This window comes from Telopea speciosissima, chromosome 3 (assembly GCF_018873765.1).
Source record: "Telopea speciosissima isolate NSW1024214 ecotype Mountain lineage chromosome 3, Tspe_v1, whole genome shotgun sequence".
Classification (NCBI taxonomy): domain Eukaryota; kingdom Viridiplantae; phylum Streptophyta; class Magnoliopsida; order Proteales; family Proteaceae; genus Telopea; species Telopea speciosissima.
In genome coordinates this window covers 21,582,267-21,601,639 of record NC_057918.1, presented here as the reverse complement: position 1 = coordinate 21,601,639, position 19,373 = coordinate 21,582,267, and the positions used below count along the sequence as shown (strand labels likewise).

The following is a 19,373-nucleotide window of genomic DNA, read 5'->3' as shown; positions in this document are numbered from 1 at the left end:
TCTTGTACATATTTTCCTTTGAAATAATAAAACAGCAGTTATTGAGAACAAACAACCCCCCCCCCCTCCCCCCTCTTTACTTTTTCCTCCCGAAGGGAAAAAAAATAGTTCCTCTGGACAACATTTTTTTTATCCACTGGCTCCAAAAATGCAAATATTGATACCTGGCAAGCTATACCACCTCTCCGATTTCGGTTGCAATTTTTGAGAAAGATCATATGTAGAAAGGTTCAAACCATTTCACTGAAGTTATGAGTTCCACTGTCCTGAAGATGGGCTAATTTTCCATGGTACTATTTAAGCATCAGCTTCTGCATGATTAGTACCCTTGCGTGACCTTTTCCTTTTCCTCTTTCTCTTCCCATTGACATTCTCACCATCCTTGCTACCCTGAAACCAAGTTTCCAGAATAGTGAGACATTTCTCTACAGAAATTCCAAGTCACAGAGACGGAGCAAAGTACAAAATTTTCCCACAAACAATAGACACAAGACAGGATCATCACTTATGAGAATCTGCCATACCAAGCAACAAAAATTAACATGTGTTTTGTTGTGTCAAGTTTGAAAACTGTGTTTCGAAATATCTTGGTATTACCTTGTGTTTGTTCTGTCATGAGTTTGAAAAACACTTTCAAAATGTTTTGGTACCAAAGCCACATACAGGGGGAAAAGATCTTATATATTCATTCCCTGGATCTCTAAGACATGATTTCCCCTTCCCCACATTTTTTGAACATCGATAATCATTAACTGAGAGCAGAAATCAGTGTCAAGACAATATACTTGTTTAATAACATCGAGAAAATAAGATCAAAGCAAGGAGTAAATGCATTACATTTTTGCTCCTGAGTACTGATTGATTTCATTTTTCTTTTCTTTTATTTTCTTTTCATTTTTTTAAATAGATTCTGCTCATATGCTTTTTCAACTATGCAGTAATTATTCAGGAATCAGATTTCAGAACACTACAATGTGATGGCCTTAGTATCAACCAGGTTTTTGCCACTGCACAGAGAAACTCTGTAGTAAGGAAGAGAGGTCCCAAGAGGAAGCCCAAAATGTTGGTCCAGCCATCTGCGATACCAGGCCTCTGAGAACCAACATCAACCCCCCCCCCCCCCCCAAATGACTACTCAATAAATAATCAATAATGTGATGTACCTATTTCTGAAGTTCTACTTATTAAGTAACTGACTATTTAATGTTCTAGATAAAAATACCAAATCTGTGATAAGAATTGACTAGTAAAGAAAGAAATTAAAGATTATATTAGGTTTGAAAGCAATTATATTTTTCCAAAAAAAAAAAGGATAGACATGTTTTAGCAATTATATTTTTCAAGGAAAAAAAACAGAGACATTTTCTGTCGACTCTTGATTTTAATTGTTGAGTAATTCGGTGATTAAGTTGATGCAAATACACTATCTTGGACCGACCCAAACCCAGTTGGGTATCCAGACGAAGATGAATGGGGTCCAGTTTGAGTTTTTGGATCTCCTAGGATTTTAGGAATATATGTTATTTGGTTAAATAATGTCTTTTAGTTTATTTTAGAAGTTAGCTACGTAGGATATTTGGTTTCCCAATTATTCTTAGTTTCCTAGTTAGAGAGTTAGTCTTATTTTTAAGAGTCTTTTATTTCTCTTTATATATGATGTAATTCCCCATCTTTGGAGATAGATTGAATAGTTTTTCTTTTTAACCCGAATATTCTCTAGGACCCGGGCTGGCCCTTAGATTTTTATTAAAATCAGAATCAGACAAATAGAACAAATACAAGGGGGGGACATTCCCGCCTTACACCAACCCAAACAAGCAAAAAAAACACACACTAGAAGAAGAGTCTCACTCCTTTACAAAAACCACAAAGGCACCTACAGCTTTCTCAAAACTGGAAGACCAGAAGTCCAGAACCATCCTTTGCGCAATATTCGCTTGAGCTCCAAAGGAAAATTAGAGTCAGCGCTAAAAAGAGAGTTAGTTGCTGATTCACATGCGGCTGAAACCCTACATCATCCCATTTTATCGTCTCTGTCGCAAAACAGAGATATTGACTCAAAAAACCCTAACCCATCCCCTTCCTGCGGCAACCCTCTCTTTCCCATCTCCCGCTGACACCCTACATCATCCCATTTTATCAACTTCCACTGAACCCCCCTCCCCCTTCAGCCAAACTCCTTTCGATTTTCACTGAAAATCACTCCACCCCTTCGACTAAAAATAAAAAGCTCAATGTTGATTCTAACTGCAACTTCCCACAGCCTTTCTTTATTTTTTGTCCTTTCTCGATCAACCCCCTCTCTCGCCCAGGATTCTGCCCAAAAAAAAAAAGTGTGAAGAGAAGAGAAGAGAGAAAGAGGAGTTTCAGAGAGAGTCGAGCATACCTGGTAGAAGTTGAACTCTGGTTCCTAAGCTCCGCTGATTTCCCTCAACTCCTGCCTCTGGTAGAAGACGTGTTCCAACCCTCTTCTGTCGCAGCACAGCGTTATCCTCGTTGGTTTGGAGCAGAATACTCCAATTACACCACATACGAAAACCCCTCCTCCCTTTCTTCTTTTGTTCAATCGTGTTCCTTCCCCTGATTTCCCTTTTATTCTTTGTTCTATAATTTTTCCCTTTGTTCCTAAATTGCCCCCCCCCCCTTTTTTCAGAATTATCCCTATCTTTAGTCTCTTTATAATTTGTGTTTTTCAGACCCCATTCTTCCAAGTTTACACCTCCCCACCAATACGTTACACTAGACTTCTTTTCTTCTCTTTAGTTTGCAGTCCAATAAATTACAATTCTGCCATTGTTTGTCATAAACCCACTACATCATGGACGTTGATCAATATGATTTAGTCCTTTCGATTAGAGATGGGTTTCGTAAATTGCAAACAGAACTTTATAATTTGAAGACAGGTTTTCGGGAGCTTGCCAATATTAACAACAATTTCTATGATAAGGTGTCAAGCAGATACAATCGTTAGAAGGCGGATGAGATGTAGAAGAAAATGTGGACAATGAAAGCGAGGATCAAACTGAAGTATACGGTCCGATCAAGGTTGCAATTGAAGAATTGATCGACGGTCCGGTTTTAGTTGCAAAACCCCATGATCAGATTCCCATTGAAGAGATGTCATTTGCTAACGACCATCAGATGATCTTGATGGTTGATCATAAGATGCGCTGGATCATCGCCCCATCAAAGCCGATGTTTGTGGATACCGATAGAGTGGTACTGATTCTCTCATTTTACAAAACTCGTAGACAAGTTTTTCTCAACACCGGGGGAATTGATGCAGATACACTACATTGGACCGACCCAAACCTAGTTGGGTATCCAGCCGAAGATGAATTGGGTCCAATTTGAGTTTTTGGATTTCCTAGGATTTTAGGAATTTATGTTATATGGGGAAATAATGTCTGTTAGTTTATTTTATTCTGATTATTTTAAAAGTTAGCGACGTTGGATATTTGGTTTCCCAATTGTTCTTAGTTTCCTAGTTAGAGAGTCTTATTTTTAGGAGTCTTTTATTTCTCTTTATATATGACGTAATTCCCCATCGTTGGAGATAGATTGAATAGAATGGAATAGTTATGGTTTGAGTAGCCTGTGTGGTTGTGTGTGTGCTCTCACATTGTTGTTGACATTTGGAACAGATGTCATTTAGCCAGTACTACACTACTACTTAATTAAGTTATGGGAAAAAGAACGCTACAAGGCTGTGTAGTGTACACTAGCGCCTCTCTCTGTCTCTCCTCCCACAATAGGGGGCAGATGCATCATTTCATAGGAGGGGAGGAGAGAGATAGACACAGGGAGGTGCTAGTGTATGCCACGCAGCCTGGCAGCCTTCTTTTTCCCTGGAATCATATCTTTCTATCCACCATCCTGTAGCCATAACTTAACACAACATGGTAATAAAGCAAACATCATTGGCCCACAGAAATGAAAATAGGAATCATACAGCCAAAGGAAAAACAGAAATATATAAGAAAAGATTAACCTGAGTTGGAGCACGTGATTTATCACCAAGATTCTGTTTCTTCTTGCATGAAAGTGGGTTTGGTCCCTGCAAATCTCAAGCAAGTAGACAGCATTAAATGACCTAACTAATAGAAATGAGATACAACTTCCAAAATGAAATTTTGAAGACATACTTAAAATGCTATAGATGGAACTCGCTGGAACAAATTTAAGCATTTCTACATAATTGATTAAAGAATTGATGCCCCAATTCATCACTACTATCATTGCTATAACATAATCATCAAACCTTAGTCATGAACTCATGGATACATGAAATTCCAACCACACCCCCTTTTTGGCTTTTCCTTCCTTCCATAAGGTAATTTATTAATGGAGTGAGGCCAAGAGACTAAGAAAGTAGAACATGCGACCAAACAAACAAATGATGATGGGAAAATCTTCTAGTAAACAAAGTTGGTGAAAAAGAAGTTGTAACCATACTTTTTTGCCCTTTTAGTATGACATTTTTTTTTAATGAGGGTAAATCCTGTCATTTCACATGGACAATGACAGCTCTTGAAAATAACATTATAAAAAATCACTTTCAAATTTGAAAATCCTTTTTTACCCCTGAAATAATTTTTGAGAACAAGACAAGGACAATCAAAAGAAGCTTACAACTTATCAACTTCTCACTTCACCACCTTGGTGACAACAAGGTCACCCGATGACGATATATCCAAAAAACCAAAAATGACACCAAATTTATGTCAGTACAAACAATATAAGCCCGTTGGTTTTGCAGCAATGAGAAACTACTTCTTCTGAGGTCTACCAGCACAGAAGCTGATGCAAGGGCATTATGTCCATCTTTTTCTGAAAGATAATCTAATTGATCACTGATTAACCCCAAAAGACAGGGAGAGAGAGAGAGAGTTTCACTAGCACATCTCCATTTAAAAGCATTCAAAAGTAAAAGTTCCAAGGACTCGTGGCCCCTAAACTTGCATGTAGGGCTGTAAATGGATAACCAAAAATCCAAATTCGATCCGCATCTGTATCCTTTTAGGGACATCCATATTCATTTAGAGATATCCGGAAAAAAAATCTGAATACTCCGATAAAAATCCGTCTGGAAAAAAAAATCCGAATGCTTAATAATAAAAAAAAAAAAGTAAATAATGATCTTGAGGGTTTTTCAAGATTCAACAGGTTCTAGAATATCAGGAAAACAGAATCATGATCTAAGAGATATGGATTGAGAGTGAATTGTATCCGCTAAGGGGAGGAAGGTCCGGGTTACACAAGGCAAAGATGCAAACGGATGATCGAAAATCCGAATTCAATCCGCATTGAATGCATCCGAATCCGTTAAGAGGTATCTGTATTCGGCCAGGGAATATCCGGATCCGATCACATCCAATCCATATCCGAGCTGAATCCGATCCGTTTACAGGCCTACTTGCATGTTGCATTTCAAATTCTCTGCAGATAGAGAGGGAGTTGAGGTTTTAAAGATCTGAGGGTATTTTGGGGATTTTCACCCAATGGTATTTTTTGGTAATTGCCACATAGAAGTTAGTCTAATTAATAGAAGTCTTCAATAGTATCCAATTTAAGAGTTTTGGGTACTTTAATTTAGCTTATTTGGTATTGGTTTTTTTCTTGGAGGGATGTTTTTGTATTTTTTTCACACATTGGGATTAGTCAGCTTAGAAATTAAAGAATGTAGCAGGGGTTGATTATTTGGAGAAGTAGCATTAAGAGTACAGAAGTCTTGGTGATGCAATTCAACAAGCCTTCATGAGTCCTTAAGTCTTGCAGATCAAGTAAATCTTAGTGTGATTTTGGGTTTTTTATCTAATGAATTTAAGCAGTAATGGGATATGTAATAAAGCCCAGGCAAGATGCGGTAAGTCAACCTCATGTATTTGGTTTTCTTAATTTATTTGCTATTTTTGAGTTATGTGTTGGGTATAGTTTGAATCAAACTTACCAAGTCAAATCAAAGCATGACATTAGTTTGAGTTGGGTAATTTTTCTTTTTTCCTTCCATTGGTATTTTGGTCAGGAATGCTTCTCCAAGCCACTTCCAGGGTTGCTGTCATAGCTGATCAATCATTAGCGATTTGCTATCCGACTGCATTATTACCCCTACCTACAGATTTGGGTGTTATTACAAAGTTCAAGCCCAGGTTAGTTGGTTGGTTAAGAATACAAGTGTTCTGCATGTTTTTGGGTCTGTTTAGAGAACATAATCTATTCTTCTAATCTGGATGCATCTCAATCCAGTTGCAACTTGCAACTCTAACTTACCTATCATACCTCAGCTGATTTGAATGATACTATGAACCACGAAGTTAACCAAGAAGGGCAGCAATCTCAGTTGCACAGTAGGCCCCTATAGAGGATTGGGCTCTAGCTCTGGCCAGTCTTCACACTCCTCCTTTAACTGTAGCCGATGTGGCTCGGTGAAGAACAATGAAGAATCTCTTGAGGTTTATCAAGTTGGGTTGGAGATCAATCTTGGAATCAAAAGGTTTTAAGATAAGTAGAACAAAAACAGAGTATATAATAATACGACTGAGAGTAGGGTGGTGAAATTGATGATAGGCATTTACCGCAAAGTGATAACTTCAGATGCTTAGGTTCAATCATGAATAAAAAAGGAGAAATAGATGATGATATAAAAAATTAGAATAGGGTGGATGAAATGTAGGGGTGCATCCGGAGTGTTGTATGATCGATGTATGCCTTTACAATTCAAAAGGGAAATTTTATAGAACAGCTATACAACCAGCAATGACGTGTGGGGTTGAATGTTGGGCAGTAAAAAAACATTTAAACAAATTTAATGTAGCTGAAATTAGGATGTTGCGGTGGATGAGTGGTAAAACTAGAAAAGATAAAATAAAGAATGAACAAATTAGAGGAAACATGGGCTTTGCCCCTGTTCATTATAAGTTGCGTGAAACTCGTCTCAGGTGGCATGGACATGTGCAACGGAGGCCTTTGAATCCTCCAGTATGGAGAAGTGATTTATTTTAAATTGAAGGAGCTAAAAGAGCTAGACGTAGGCTAAAATAACCATTGGAGCATAGTTGTCAAGGCGTCGCCTAGGCATCCAGGCGGTTTTGTTGGGGTCTAGGCGACCTCCGCCTTATTGCAAGCCAGCTTGCACTGCTTTTTAATAGTATCGAACCAGGTATTGGCCCTCATTTAAGTAAATGTTTTATATTTGGTATTTCATTTACTTGACATATTATTCATAAATAAGCAAATACCCACCCCTTATTTGAATCCAATAAAAATAGTTAAAAAATCAAATTCCAAAAGGAAAAAAAGTCAACCTCCCTGTTCAAGAATAAAAACTGGATTTTCGAAGGTAGGTAAAATTTTCAACTTTCTAATGCTGGGGTTTTTCTCAAATCTAAAAATTCTATAAATCTTAATATGGTAAAACATTGCTTAAATCCAAAAGTTCGGTAAAATATTCATTTATTTTGATACCTAAAAAAATATTTTCATTCAGAAAATTTTAACAGCATTCACGCATACCAAATAAGGTTTGACCGGAACATAACTTCTTCAATATAAATCAGATTTAAACAATTTTGGATTTGTTGGAAAGCTGGTTTTGTGCTCTACTTAATACTAAAGGTCTCATGTAAAAATAAAATCATCTGACTAGTCAAACTTCTTAGAGAACAAGAACATTTCTCTAAATCGAGAACAATTTAATTGCTTATAGATAAGTTCATATTTTCCAAGAACAGTATAAACCAAATGAATGTTTGATTGTTTCAAACTTCCAATAGCTTGCTTCTTCAATTCTGTTGTCTTCTAGTTCTATGTTGACTTTTGATGACTTGATGTGACTTAATATTGATTTTTGATGACTTGATGTAACTTAATGTGTCTTAATGTTGATTTTTGATGATATAAGGTATATATTGTAGCATACTAAATAATGTTAGAAAAGGGGAAATGAAAAATAACACTTGGGGCGCCTTTGTCGCCTAGGCGGGTGCCTTGTCACCTAAGCGCTTAGACACCCCTCCAACGCCTTGGGTCGCTTTGCCACCTTGACAACTATGCATTGGAGAAGTGGTGAGGAAAGACATGTATAGCTTAGGCCTGGAATCTTGTATGGCTTTGAATAGCACAGATTGGAGAAATAAAGAATGAACAAACTAGAGGAAACCTGGGCTTGGCCCCTGTTCATTATAAGTTGCAGGAAACTCGTCTGAGGTGGCATGGACATGTGCAACGGAGGCCTTTGAATGCTCCAGTATGGAGAAGTGATTAATTTTAAATTGAAGGAGCTAAAAGAGCTAGAGGTAGGCCTAAAATAACCATTGGAGAAGTGGTGAGGAAAGATATGTATAGCTTAAGCTTGGAATCTTGTATGACTTTGAATAGAGCTGATTGGAAAAATAGGATCCATGTAATTAACCCCATTTAGTTGGGATAAGGCTGAGTTGAGTTGAGTTAAAGTTTGTCAAGTAATATAAAAAGATGGGGTAAACATTAACATCACTCATGCTGTAGATGTTAGAGAATTGTTGGTGCTAGAAGGGATGCTCCTGCTGTAGATCAACCTTTTGTGCTATCACCAAGCCAAGGTGGTGAGGATTAATTGTCTTTGGCTCCTATTTCAGGCTTTCAGCAGTGAAACCATTCTGGCCAATGGCTCATGTAATTCTCCTCAGGTAAGTAGATTTCCTGTATGATATATAAAGAAAAACTCTTCATCTAAACATAAGGGGGTGATGCAGCTCCAAGAAGGAAGAAGAAGAAGAAGAAACCCTGAACTTAGGGTTTGAATAGGGAGCCGTAGGTTAGGAGTTATATTTTCAAACTTAGTTTATTTTTATGTTTTTTAGATTGAACCGGCTTAGAATTGGTTGCATCCAATTGGTTCAATGGGTCAAATGGGTCTAATTTAAGTGAAGAGCTCCTATTGGCTAATAGGTCCTTATATCCTATTGGCTAATGCGGAATCTTCTTTTAAATTAATTGTTTAAGTTAGAGTCTTTTAATTTAAGTTAAGTAGGGGTAGTTAGGACAATTTACTGTTTAATTCAAATTAAGTTAGATTAGTTCTCTCCCTTCCACGATTTTAGAAGGAAGAGACATTAAGTTGTATTAGGAATTGGCCATTGGCCTTTATTATAAAATAAGAGATCGTGGGAGGCTCCCCCACAACAGATTTGAATTTAAAAAAAGAGATTTTCGTGGCTGCTTGCTGCTCCTTGCTCTCCAAGAGTGTGTGCATCCTTGTGGGCTTATCAAGGTGGAAGGGTGGGTGGAATCCTGCGACTCCTTACGCCGTGACGGCTGGGAGGATCCCTATTTCGAAGGTGGTTTCATCCTTCAACAATCCAAGCTGCTGCCGGAGGAATCCAGTGTAAGTTGGATTTAATTTTCCTGTTTACCTTTCCTTTCCCTTCCCCAATCGATCCCTTTCTCTTCTGTCCTATTTTCATAAACTCTAGGAGACCCTAAATCCTGTTCAGATCTGTTCCTCCATCGGAATCTGACCAGATTTGGACCATAGCTTCCCTTCACCATCAGCTAGACTCGATCCTAGCTGCTGCCCATTCTGTCCAGCCAAACCCTAAAATCCCTCTTCTCCTTTAAACCCTAAAAAACCCTAATTTTCTGCTTGGACATATTCAGCCATCAGAAAACCTCCCTGCTGCAGCCGAACCTTCCCCCTAGTCCCTCTAACACTCGACCTTAACCCCTGCCCCTGAATCCTACTGTAAACCCTAGTTTTGGCTATTTTCCTAATTTTAAAAACCCAAAACCCTAACCCTAAATCTGCAGAATTTTGAAACCTAACCAAATTCAGATATTTTTATACCATAATGACCCTCTAAACCTGCAGATTAAAACCCTATAAACCCCATTCCCAAATTCCCATCCTAAACCCTAATTTTGCCCTCAAACAGCCCCTAATAAGCCGGAAACAGCAGGCTTGCCCCAAGCTTGGTTCTACTTGATTCCTAGTAGGATTATTTCCTATTCTAGGACTACATTAGGGGGTCAAACAGGAGTCGATAGTAGTTGATGAAGCATGTGCTCCCTTGCTGCCTTGCCTATTGAAATGGAGGTCGAAAAAGGGTCTCGAGATTCATAAGGGGGTTGATATGCTAGGATGGTGTTTACTCAGCTAAAGAGAAGGGGTAAGAAGCAAGGCACAGCTCTGGAGACAAGTTTAGGGGCAATGACAGAAGGGCAGAACTAGGAAATTTGTCAAATTATTCCAGTGAAAGTTTCAAATAAAGAGTCAGACATGAGAGGAAAGGTGAAATATTGATCAAAAGGTGGGGTGAGTGATGAGTACCTCACACTGCTGTAGTTCGGCAGCAGAATCGGCGTGGGGAACTTCCGCTGGTTCTGGCGCCAGCGGGGGTGTCACCAATTTTTTTCTTGACCTTAGGGGCTCTGCGGTGTTTCAAAGAGGCTTTTTTTTTTTTACAGAGTAGGTCTTGTGCAAAGTAAAGTACTTTTGGTTGTTGACGGCTGCTCCCTGGCCTAATTGTCTTAGCTCTATAGGTTCTGCAGGCTTGCAGAGGCTATTATAGTTCACACTTCATTTCCCGGCTGAGTCACCATTTTTTCTGACCTTAGGGGCTCTGTGGTGCTTTAAAGAGGTGCTTTTTTTTTGGGTTTCAGAGTAGAAGGTCTTGAGCAAAGTTAAGTTCCTTAGGTTGTTGACAGTTTAACACAAACTTGACCTCGAACTAGGGAAAAACCAGTAGGAGATCGATTGCAGTAGGATCAATAAAATAAGGAAGAACAAATTGAATAACTGAATGTTTTATTTGTCTTTTCTTTTACACATGAAAGAAAATAAAAAGGTATGGATGAAGAATGAGATATGGAAGGGGGATAGGGGGCTCTCTCAGTCCAGGGTCTCTCACCCACGGCCTCTCACCATTGCCACATCCCACAGCCACTGCCTCTCACAGCTTCAAGCCATAACTCTCTATATTCTTCAATCTGCAATCTTCAATCGTCCCTGTATTCAGCCTTGCTCCTTATTTATAGTTAAAGCATGGTTACAAAATAGAAACTCCCCTTTTGGCTATTGGGAAGGATTACAAAATAGAAACTAAATCTAACAAAGGACTGAAATAGAGACTTCTAAATAAAAGCTAAGCAACTAAAATAGAAACTTTAACTTAGTTAAGACTAATATGGACTGAAATAACAAAAGGAAACAAAATCTTCTAGAAGCTGTCCCATCGATCCTTGAGTGTCTTCTTATCCAAGGCTTCTAGAATATTGGAAAACGAGAAGCACACATAACCTAAGCTTGGCCCACAACACTGTTCACGTGAACAGTAACTCGTGGTATTGTTCAAGTGAACAGTTTTTTTTTTTTTTTTTTTTATATTTTAAAATTATGCCTTCGTCCCTTCTCTTCCTTCATGCTTCTATCTGGAGAATCTTCCATAAAATATGCTTGATCAATGGAGGGAAATCAACTGAACAGATTCTTGCTCTCTTCAACCACCATCGATCTACATCACAGTTGCTCCCTGGCCTTATTGTCTTAGTTCTATTGGTTCTGCAGTGGCTTGCAGGCTATTATGGTTCGCACTTCATTCTCTGGCTGCAACTTGATCCTCATGAGTTGCAGTGCTGTGCTGTCTGCCTCCTTTGATGTTTACTTGCTGGGTCTTTTGTAGTTGAAAGAACTAGTCACGTTCTGTTAAATTGTAAAGGCACCTTCGTGTTCTTTTCTGATGGTGGAGAGCGGTTTTTCTTCCTTGGGTTTTGGTTGGGTTTTAATCATGCCTTCTGTTTCTTCAAGCTTGGATTCAACATTCAAGCTTCAACATCAAGAAAGGGAGTTGGTTTGCTTCTCAAGAACACTGTTACGTAACTATTCATCTAAAAAATAATTTTTTTCATAGAATCATGATCAATGCTTGTTTGTTGATTATGTACTTATCATAAGTGATACAATGTCCACTGATCATTTTTTTCATAAAAACATGATCAAAATAGTGAAAAATATCTGTTTTACCTTCAGCCACTCGTTTCAGTACTAGCTAATCTCAAATGGTAGGGCTTGTTACACACTTGTATTTGTTTAACCTGTGCCTCTTACTTTCTTTCAAAGTTTCTAACAATTATTAACAAACCGTCGAACCATCACCATATATGATTATGAAATATGAATATGATGCCTAATGCTTAAATGCTTAATGGTTTGATGTATTTTAGTTCCTAATGCTTATTTAAATTGTTTTACACGTCTACTTTAATTATATGAGTTCTACATATTGTGTGGAATAGCCTAGGGTAGACCTAATGCACGCCGTAGACTACCAACTTAGGGTCCGTAGTCAAAGTACCATTTTGGGTTTGAATTTGTAAAAACTAATGGTTCCACTGTGTTTAGAAGGCCTAAAATAGGGGGAATGTAAAGTTTCAGCCCCTATCTTGGCCATATGGCCACCGAAACCAACCACCGAGTTGAGGAAAAAAAAAAATACAAGACCTCGATTTCGTGGCCTGGCGAAACCGAGATCTAAAACCTTGTTCTTCAGGCGGTGCTTATGACTGTTTCTCGGGATCATTTTACTTATTTCCTGCAGCTCTTTCTATTCTTTTCGTATCGTTTTCGTATGTGTGCTCATGCTATCGTTCATACCTTTTGGATATATTCAATAAAATTTCTTTTTGTTACCAACTGGGAAAAAAATTAAAGTCTACTTTCTGAATCAAGAGCCTGGTGGATTCTCAATTTGATACTATTTATCTACTACCTATTTATTCCTTTACTGCTAGTTCTGGTAGGTAAAAATGTTTCCACTGTCTAGGTTTGCTTAAACATCCATAATCAGAATGAAGTTTCGTTTATTGAAGGGATTATCAAATCTACTGTAACATCCTAAAGTTTTGTGTAGTTCCGTTGCATGTTAAAGTTGCAGGAGTAGTTCCATTCAATTCCATCCAGATTTGGATTTCTAAAAATTGAGGTTTTTATTCTACAATTGTTTGTGGAAGCTATTAGTTACTAAAGGACTCTACCAATCAAATAGGATACATTAACAGTAGGGCTTAAAGATTCTCTTAGACCTTCCTGCATCACAAAACAATCCAGGTAAATTACACTCAAAAGTCTATGAAGGTTCACTAAAAGCATCATGACTGATGAAGGCATTGAAGTTCCAAATTACTTGTCGGTTGCCATCACAAGTACCATTTTCAGAAGAACCAAGCAACTCCATAGCAGTTGGGCAATCAACTCCCAGCGCAGCCCCAAAAAAGTTATTTTTCTGATATTTGCAATTTCTTGCTTTAGAATATTTATTGTATTTTTATAAAGGTTTTTTTCTTTTTTTAAACATCATGATGCAGATTGTTTGGGTAAAACCTTCAGATCAGCATGGTACAACTCATCCGATTTTAAAGACATTGATTGTGCAATACAGAGATTACTAAGGTTTATTCCCTCCAGTCATGACACTAGCCACTTCATTAATGTTGATATCAACAAGAGATTCAACTAAGAATATCTAACATAAATAGTCAGCATGCAATGCTTACACCTCAGAAGTAACTGAAAACAATGTACTAAGAGAAGGAATGAAAAATAAAATAACAACTTCCAACATAACTTTAAAGATGTTATCAGTTTAATGATAGACTGAATATGATCTCAGCCTAATAAACATGAGATGATAAGAAATACTAGTTGATGTGAAATGCATGCAATTCGATAGTAAGCAAGATTATAGCATTTTTTCATTATTGCGATGATTTCCTTTCCTAGAGGGTACACAACAGTTGCTAAACTTTTCTTATCAATATACTAGTCCTGTCTTATAAAGTAACCATTAGATCACCAAAAGAAAGAATGGCACAGTGTAAATCATAACCTTAGCTTTCTTTCTCTTAAACTGAGCTTTGTCTATCACACCCAATGTCCTCCTCCGTGCTTTGGTCTCAGCCACCGCTTTTGGCATCACAATGTCATCTGCTGAACCTTCATGTGCCTCAGGGGAGTCTGTTTCTATTTGGGTGCTGGATTCATTCTCCTTCCTCTTCTGTAACATCTTATATTCCCATTCTGTCACATGCAAGCGTTCCTCCTCCGCAGATTTAACATATTGCCGTTGAAATTCTGATGGTTGCTCAAGGAACAAGGAGTTTCGCAGACCAAATATAACAGGGACACCAGCAATCTGTAATGAAGGAAATAAAGTTTACATTGTTATGGAGAAAAGTTCTCTGTGGGGGAGTGTACGATGCCCAGACATGGGGGGGGGGCGAAATGACCATCCCACACCCTATAAAAGGGGAAAATCCCACCCCCAAGATGCTTCTGCACGCACTCTCATGGCACCCGCATACGAACAGGCAACATGCTCCCCCTATTGTTATATAGCAGCCTGACCTTAACTTAGAACTTGTGCAATACAAATAGAAGTGGTATATGTGATAAATTCATTTCCATAACTCTCCAGGCACATAAGAGAGAATATACTAAGAAATTAAAGAGCATCACTGAATTCATACACTTGTAGTCCAAATCATCTTAGGAAGAATATGTTCCTACCTTCAATTCATTGTGTAATGCAGGAAAATGTAGTAAAGCAAACTTGAATGGCTTAATCTAAGTACAATCTGATCCAATCAGGCAATCATGGTACAGTTTTGATACAGATCGAAGAAGGACGAAGAAGAGAACCGCCTATGGTTGTTCTTGGAACACTTTTGGCCTATGGTTCTTTTTCTTGAAATCAGCACATGATGGGGCCCAGTTATGGGGATCATAAAGCTTACGGTCGCTATATATTCTAGATTCCTAAAAAAATAGGAATCTTATCAAATCATGGAAGGGGTCTCATTAAGTTGTATTTTTGTTTTATTTTACTGCTTATAGAAGGCTGAACAGGTGTCCTTTTAATTCCAGCTTCTTAATTAAGTTTTAGTTATTTTCTATTTATATTAGTTTCTATTTTAAAGATTTGCTTGAGTTGTAAGAAACTTCTTCCTATGCACGGGAGAATTCCATTATGTTATTTCTAAAGTTATAAATAAGAAGAAGAGACAGATTTCTCCCAATGATTTGAACCCCATATGAAGCTTTGCTTTGCTGTGATGTTCTGTGAGATGCAGTAAACTACCTAGTGAGAACCTGGGCTAACTGGTGGGAAGCTGGTCAAGGCTAGGGTGAGAGATTCAAGCCATCTCTTTCTTTCTTCTACCCTAACTCTATTTTCTGTTACTGCAATTTTCAAGTAAGTAAACTGTTCTGTTTAGACTTATCCACTGCTGTTTGTGTGTCTATTTGAAGGCATATTATTTCTGTTCAAAAGGGGCATAATAAAACTTGGTTACAGAATATTCTCCTGATGTCCAAACAATACCTGTGATACCCTGTCTTCTCATATAATTCTATTCTGTTTGTCTTCTCTGATCTGCAACATCTAGCCATCATCTTTGGCTGATATTTTGGTATGTTGTTGTTCTCTATTCTTAGGGGATAATTCGATCAGGTTTGGGTGCTGATATGACGCAGATCTGGAGTTTTGAGGAGTAACTAAATTTGAGAACTCTCAAATTTCTATTTTGAGTACATGTGGAACTTCATCCAACCATTGGATTCCTTCCAAGTTCCAACTTTTGGGAATTAATACAGTTGTTTCAGACCTAAACTCGACCAATTTTTAACCTTAATCTGAAAACCATATTTTGAATTCAAAACCTTCTCTCAAATCTGGTACCCTGCTTGTTTGACATATTGTCATCGGTGTTGGAATATCAAGGGTTTGTTGCAAAGAGTGTTGGAAGAAAATTTGGAAGAATTTTTGTAGACACTGAGCCTCTTAGTGTCCACCCGTGAATATCAGTTTCCATTCCCCACTTGATGCGTTATTAAAGCATTCAAAAGAAAGGAGATTATGCACTGCTTATTTATTCTATTTGGCATCACACAGGGTAGGCACACTATCTGCATGTGAGTTCCCACTGGTATATATTTAAAAGATGGGGGATTCTAAACTTCAAATGGATAGGCTTCAATGCCATGGTACATAATCAATAACAAGGGTTGGGATTTGAAAGAGCACACTAACCTTCCGAAACTTCTCACGGAGACTAGTATCTTGGGTAGCAAGAAAGAAGTGCTCATGGTTGTGTTCTCCAATGACCTCTTCAATGCATGCCACAGCACTCTTCCTCTTCTCGTGGTCACATCTGAACATTAAGTAGTTTGAACCCAATAAAATGTACAGGAAAGTAGAATTTCACACTCCAAAAGAATTAGCTTTCTCAATTCTGAGTCCATAGGTTGAATTCTTAAATCCAGCAATTCACATTATTATCTCCTCTTAAAGTAAAAGTCTTAATTTCCCTAAGGGAAGGAGGGAAGGAGGGAAGGAGGGAGGGGGGCACAGAGGCTCACCTCGTGGTAATGAGATGATGGGCCGCCTGAAGAGATTCAGAATAAGTGTCTCCTAGGCTTTTCAACTCTGCAATGACACATCTACAGAAGAAATACAAAAGCAGTTTCTATTAGTTTTACTAAGTTTTCTCACGTAAAGGCAATAATCAATTTAAAAAAGGTAAACGAAGAGAAAACAGACGAACTTGGTGGTGAAGAGTCTGGTTGAGGCATGAAGGATATCCGAAAGCGCATCACCTGCAGACTTGATTTTATTAACCACAAGGTTATGAATGAAAGTTCCATCACAAAGGATATTGAAGGGTTCCCGGAAGCCAAAGCAAGTCGTGTAGAACTTCACACTCCTGCGGTGACGCTTTTGCTTCTTCAACTTCATCTACATAAGTAAACAAACACTCTACAGAAGAATTTAAAGAATCATCCATTCCATCCATGCATGCATTGAATAACATCAAATGCACTATTGTGCTCGATGCAATCGGAACCAAGCATGAATTCATCATTAAGCTGAGAGATTGGGAAAAATATGAAATACCGAGTCCCCAACTTCCCTGATAAAAGAAAACAAGAGTGGAGGAAAATACAAACCTCCTAATCACAAACTTCTCCTCTGACGAGGTAACAGAATGGGGTAGAGAAAGCGATATGGGCTGCGAATTCGAAGATATTGGAGCTGTACACTGCTCCTTGCAACCAAAAAGAAAAATAATATTAACAAAAAAACATTAACAATGATATATAACACGAAAAACCAAAGCCAGGAGTTCCACTGCAAGCTGTGTCTCTGATTCTTCTCCAGCAAAAGAAACTGAAGAGAAGAAACCGACATGTTCTCTCACTGGAAGGTGAAATGCAAGAGAGAAATTGATTGCGAGAGAGAAGAGTCGGTTTCTTTAGCCGCGATGTCTGAGGAAGAGAGAGGGAGGTTCACCTGGTTGCAACCGCGGCGGAGCAAGCAGACTAGCAACCCCTCTTCATCTTATTCTGCTTCTGCAACAGAGAGGGGTTATTGCCGGTTTATATTGCGTAACAAGACCGAAATGCCCTTACTCACTCAACGTTTGTGAAATTGTAATTGAGATTCTTAGAGAGGATGTTCTCTATGCTGTAGCGCAGCCTACGCCCAGGCACATGGGCAGCCTGTGCAACAGGCAGAGTGGTCATTGCGCCATCCCCATGTGACTGGGTGCAGAGTGCACTGCGACACAGAGAACGGCGCCCCTATTTTTATTTGAATAAAATGTAGCGGTACGTGTCTCAAAGTTTCAAAATACGTGTTGGCAAGTCGTTCTTCAATCCTAACCTTTGATTTAATAACATAAAATCTGAATCATTGAACTATTACCCATTTCATTTTATCGGAGACAGGCTACGATAACGGCAGGTCATCCTTTGCTAAACCCCATCGGGATCCATCTTTTTCGTTGAATCACTAGATAACCCTAACTTTTTATCTCCTAAACTCAACCTCTACGAAACTGTCAGCTGGAAGAACGCTCCTGGTTTTACCTAGATTTTCAAAGCATTATGCTTTTGATTTAATTCCGAAACATTCTGATTTTGGTTTAAATCCGTTTATCTTCTTAGCCAAAATCCATTTCTCAATGCAACTCAATAAATCCAACATGAGCTACTTCGATTGTCTGTGATTTTTTTTTTCTTGGGGTGATTCCATAATGGGTTTGGGAGATTAGGTGTAAATCAAAACGGAATGCTTTGAAAGTGTATGTTCCAAGCAATTTATTGTCTCCCATAGAACGATCTGAATGCCAGAATTCCATTATTAGTTTATCGTAAAGCAATTTCCCACATGAAGAATTTGCAAACTCGTTCATAAGAACCTGGATATCACTAGTACATCAGTACATGTGAAGATTACGGAGCAGTAAAGAAGGTATTCCAGCTTGCTCTTCTCTGCACCAAGAAACAACCCTCGATGGCTGACTATGCATGAGGGGTGAGCCGCTCTATTCCAACTCTCCCGCTTGGTTGTACCAGTTGGTGTCTACCCAAGTCTTAAGCCTACAACTCTCCTACTTGGTTGTACCAATTGGTCGCTACCCAAGTCCTCCGTTTTTTTCTTCCTCCTTGGGTTAACAAAGAAACAGACTCTCACTGTAGAGCTGGGAATCCGATGCTTAAGCAAAGATTCAATAGACGGTAGAGATTAATCTCATGTTAAATGGACGGTTAAATCAAAAGACAGTGAGAATAAGTTTGCCAGACGTACTTACTGCCAATACTTATTTTTCCAATTGTACACCCAATTATAATTTTACATTATTGCTACCCGTTGAGTCGTTGATTAGGGGTGTCAATTGGTCTGGTTTTGGGCTATCGGTCTGGATCATTAATGGCTCTGGCTCTAAGGCATCAAGACCATAACCGGACCAATAAGCTTCTCAAATCCAAATCTGAGATCCAACACCTTTAAAACAGAAATGATTACTGTTTTCCTTTTTTTTGTTTTTAGTTAAATACGCATATCCCTTCAAATGCACCCAATATTCCTCATGCCCCCATAAGGTTCTGACAAGTCCACGCGTACCCCTTGAAAATTTCGCGCTACTATACCCCCTAAAGCCATTTAAATTCACACAGGCATTAAATGCTTAAAATTGACCAAACTACCCTTTCTTCTATCTTCTCTAAAACTCAAAATGACCTAATTACCCTGACCTATTTGCTAAAATTTGAAAATACCAAAATGCCCTCATCTTCCCCAAATCATCATCTTCTTTTACAATGCAGATACCTAATACCACCACCGCCACCCCACCATTAACACCATCACCACCATGAAGCCCCACCTCCAGCATCACCCTCAACTCCTCCACTGAGCCCCCCCTCCCTTGACTATTCCACCACCAACACCCGCCGCCCTTACCAAATCCACCCCCAACTCCACCACCCTTTCTATTTTGATCTTCATCTTCTTCTTCTTCTTCTTAGGCAAGGGAGGGGGACTCGATGGTGGAAATGG

The 19,373-nt window shown here is 38.6% G+C and overlaps 2 protein-coding genes across 4 annotated transcripts in view; one reads left to right on the top strand and one right to left on the bottom strand.

Annotated features, from left to right (window-relative positions):
* Positions 1-201: 201 nt before the first annotated feature.
* LOC122654490 (rRNA-processing protein UTP23 homolog) lies at positions 202-17,393 on the bottom strand. 3 transcript variants are annotated; one of them, XM_043848604.1, is made up of 8 exons: positions 17,306-17,353; positions 16,979-17,031; positions 16,576-16,766; positions 16,391-16,471; positions 16,062-16,182; positions 13,860-14,165; positions 3,992-4,057; positions 202-390 (listed from the first exon to the last, which is right to left on the bottom strand). In XM_043848604.1, the coding sequence occupies exons 3-8, from the start codon at positions 16,764-16,766 to the stop codon at positions 298-300; spliced, it is 858 nt and encodes a 285-aa protein (XP_043704539.1). In that variant the 5' UTR covers positions 16,979-17,031; positions 17,306-17,353; the 3' UTR covers positions 202-297. The 3 variants fall into 3 exon arrangements, with proteins under 3 accessions (XP_043704539.1, XP_043704541.1, XP_043704540.1); XM_043848606.1 differs by lacking the exon at positions 16,979-17,031 and having other exon boundaries at positions 17,322-17,393; XM_043848605.1 differs by lacking the exon at positions 17,306-17,353 and having other exon boundaries at positions 16,979-17,058.
* The window catches only part of LOC122654491 (protein TIFY 10B-like), a 29,554-nt gene continuing 13,967 nt past the window's right edge, over positions 3,787-19,373 (top strand). Inside the window, exon 1 of the mRNA XM_043848607.1 lies at positions 3,787-3,807. The gene's annotated coding sequence lies outside the window, so the exon portion shown is untranslated. The remainder of the gene's footprint in view (positions 3,808-19,373) is intronic.

Excerpts from the sequence above, each read along its gene's own strand:
- LOC122654490 (XM_043848606.1), bottom strand. The coding sequence starts at position 16,766 with ATGAAGTTGAAGAAGCAAAAGCGTCACCGCAGGAGTGTGAAGTTCTAC. Across the intron at positions 14,166-16,061 it reads TCCGTGAGAAGTTTCGGAAG|ATTGCTGGTGTCCCTGTTAT; the intron begins GTTAGTGTGCTC and ends CCTTCATTACAG. Across the intron at positions 391-3,991 it reads AATCACGTGCTCCAACTCAG|GGTAGCAAGGATGGTGAGAA; the intron begins GTTAATCTTTTC and ends ACTTGGTTTCAG.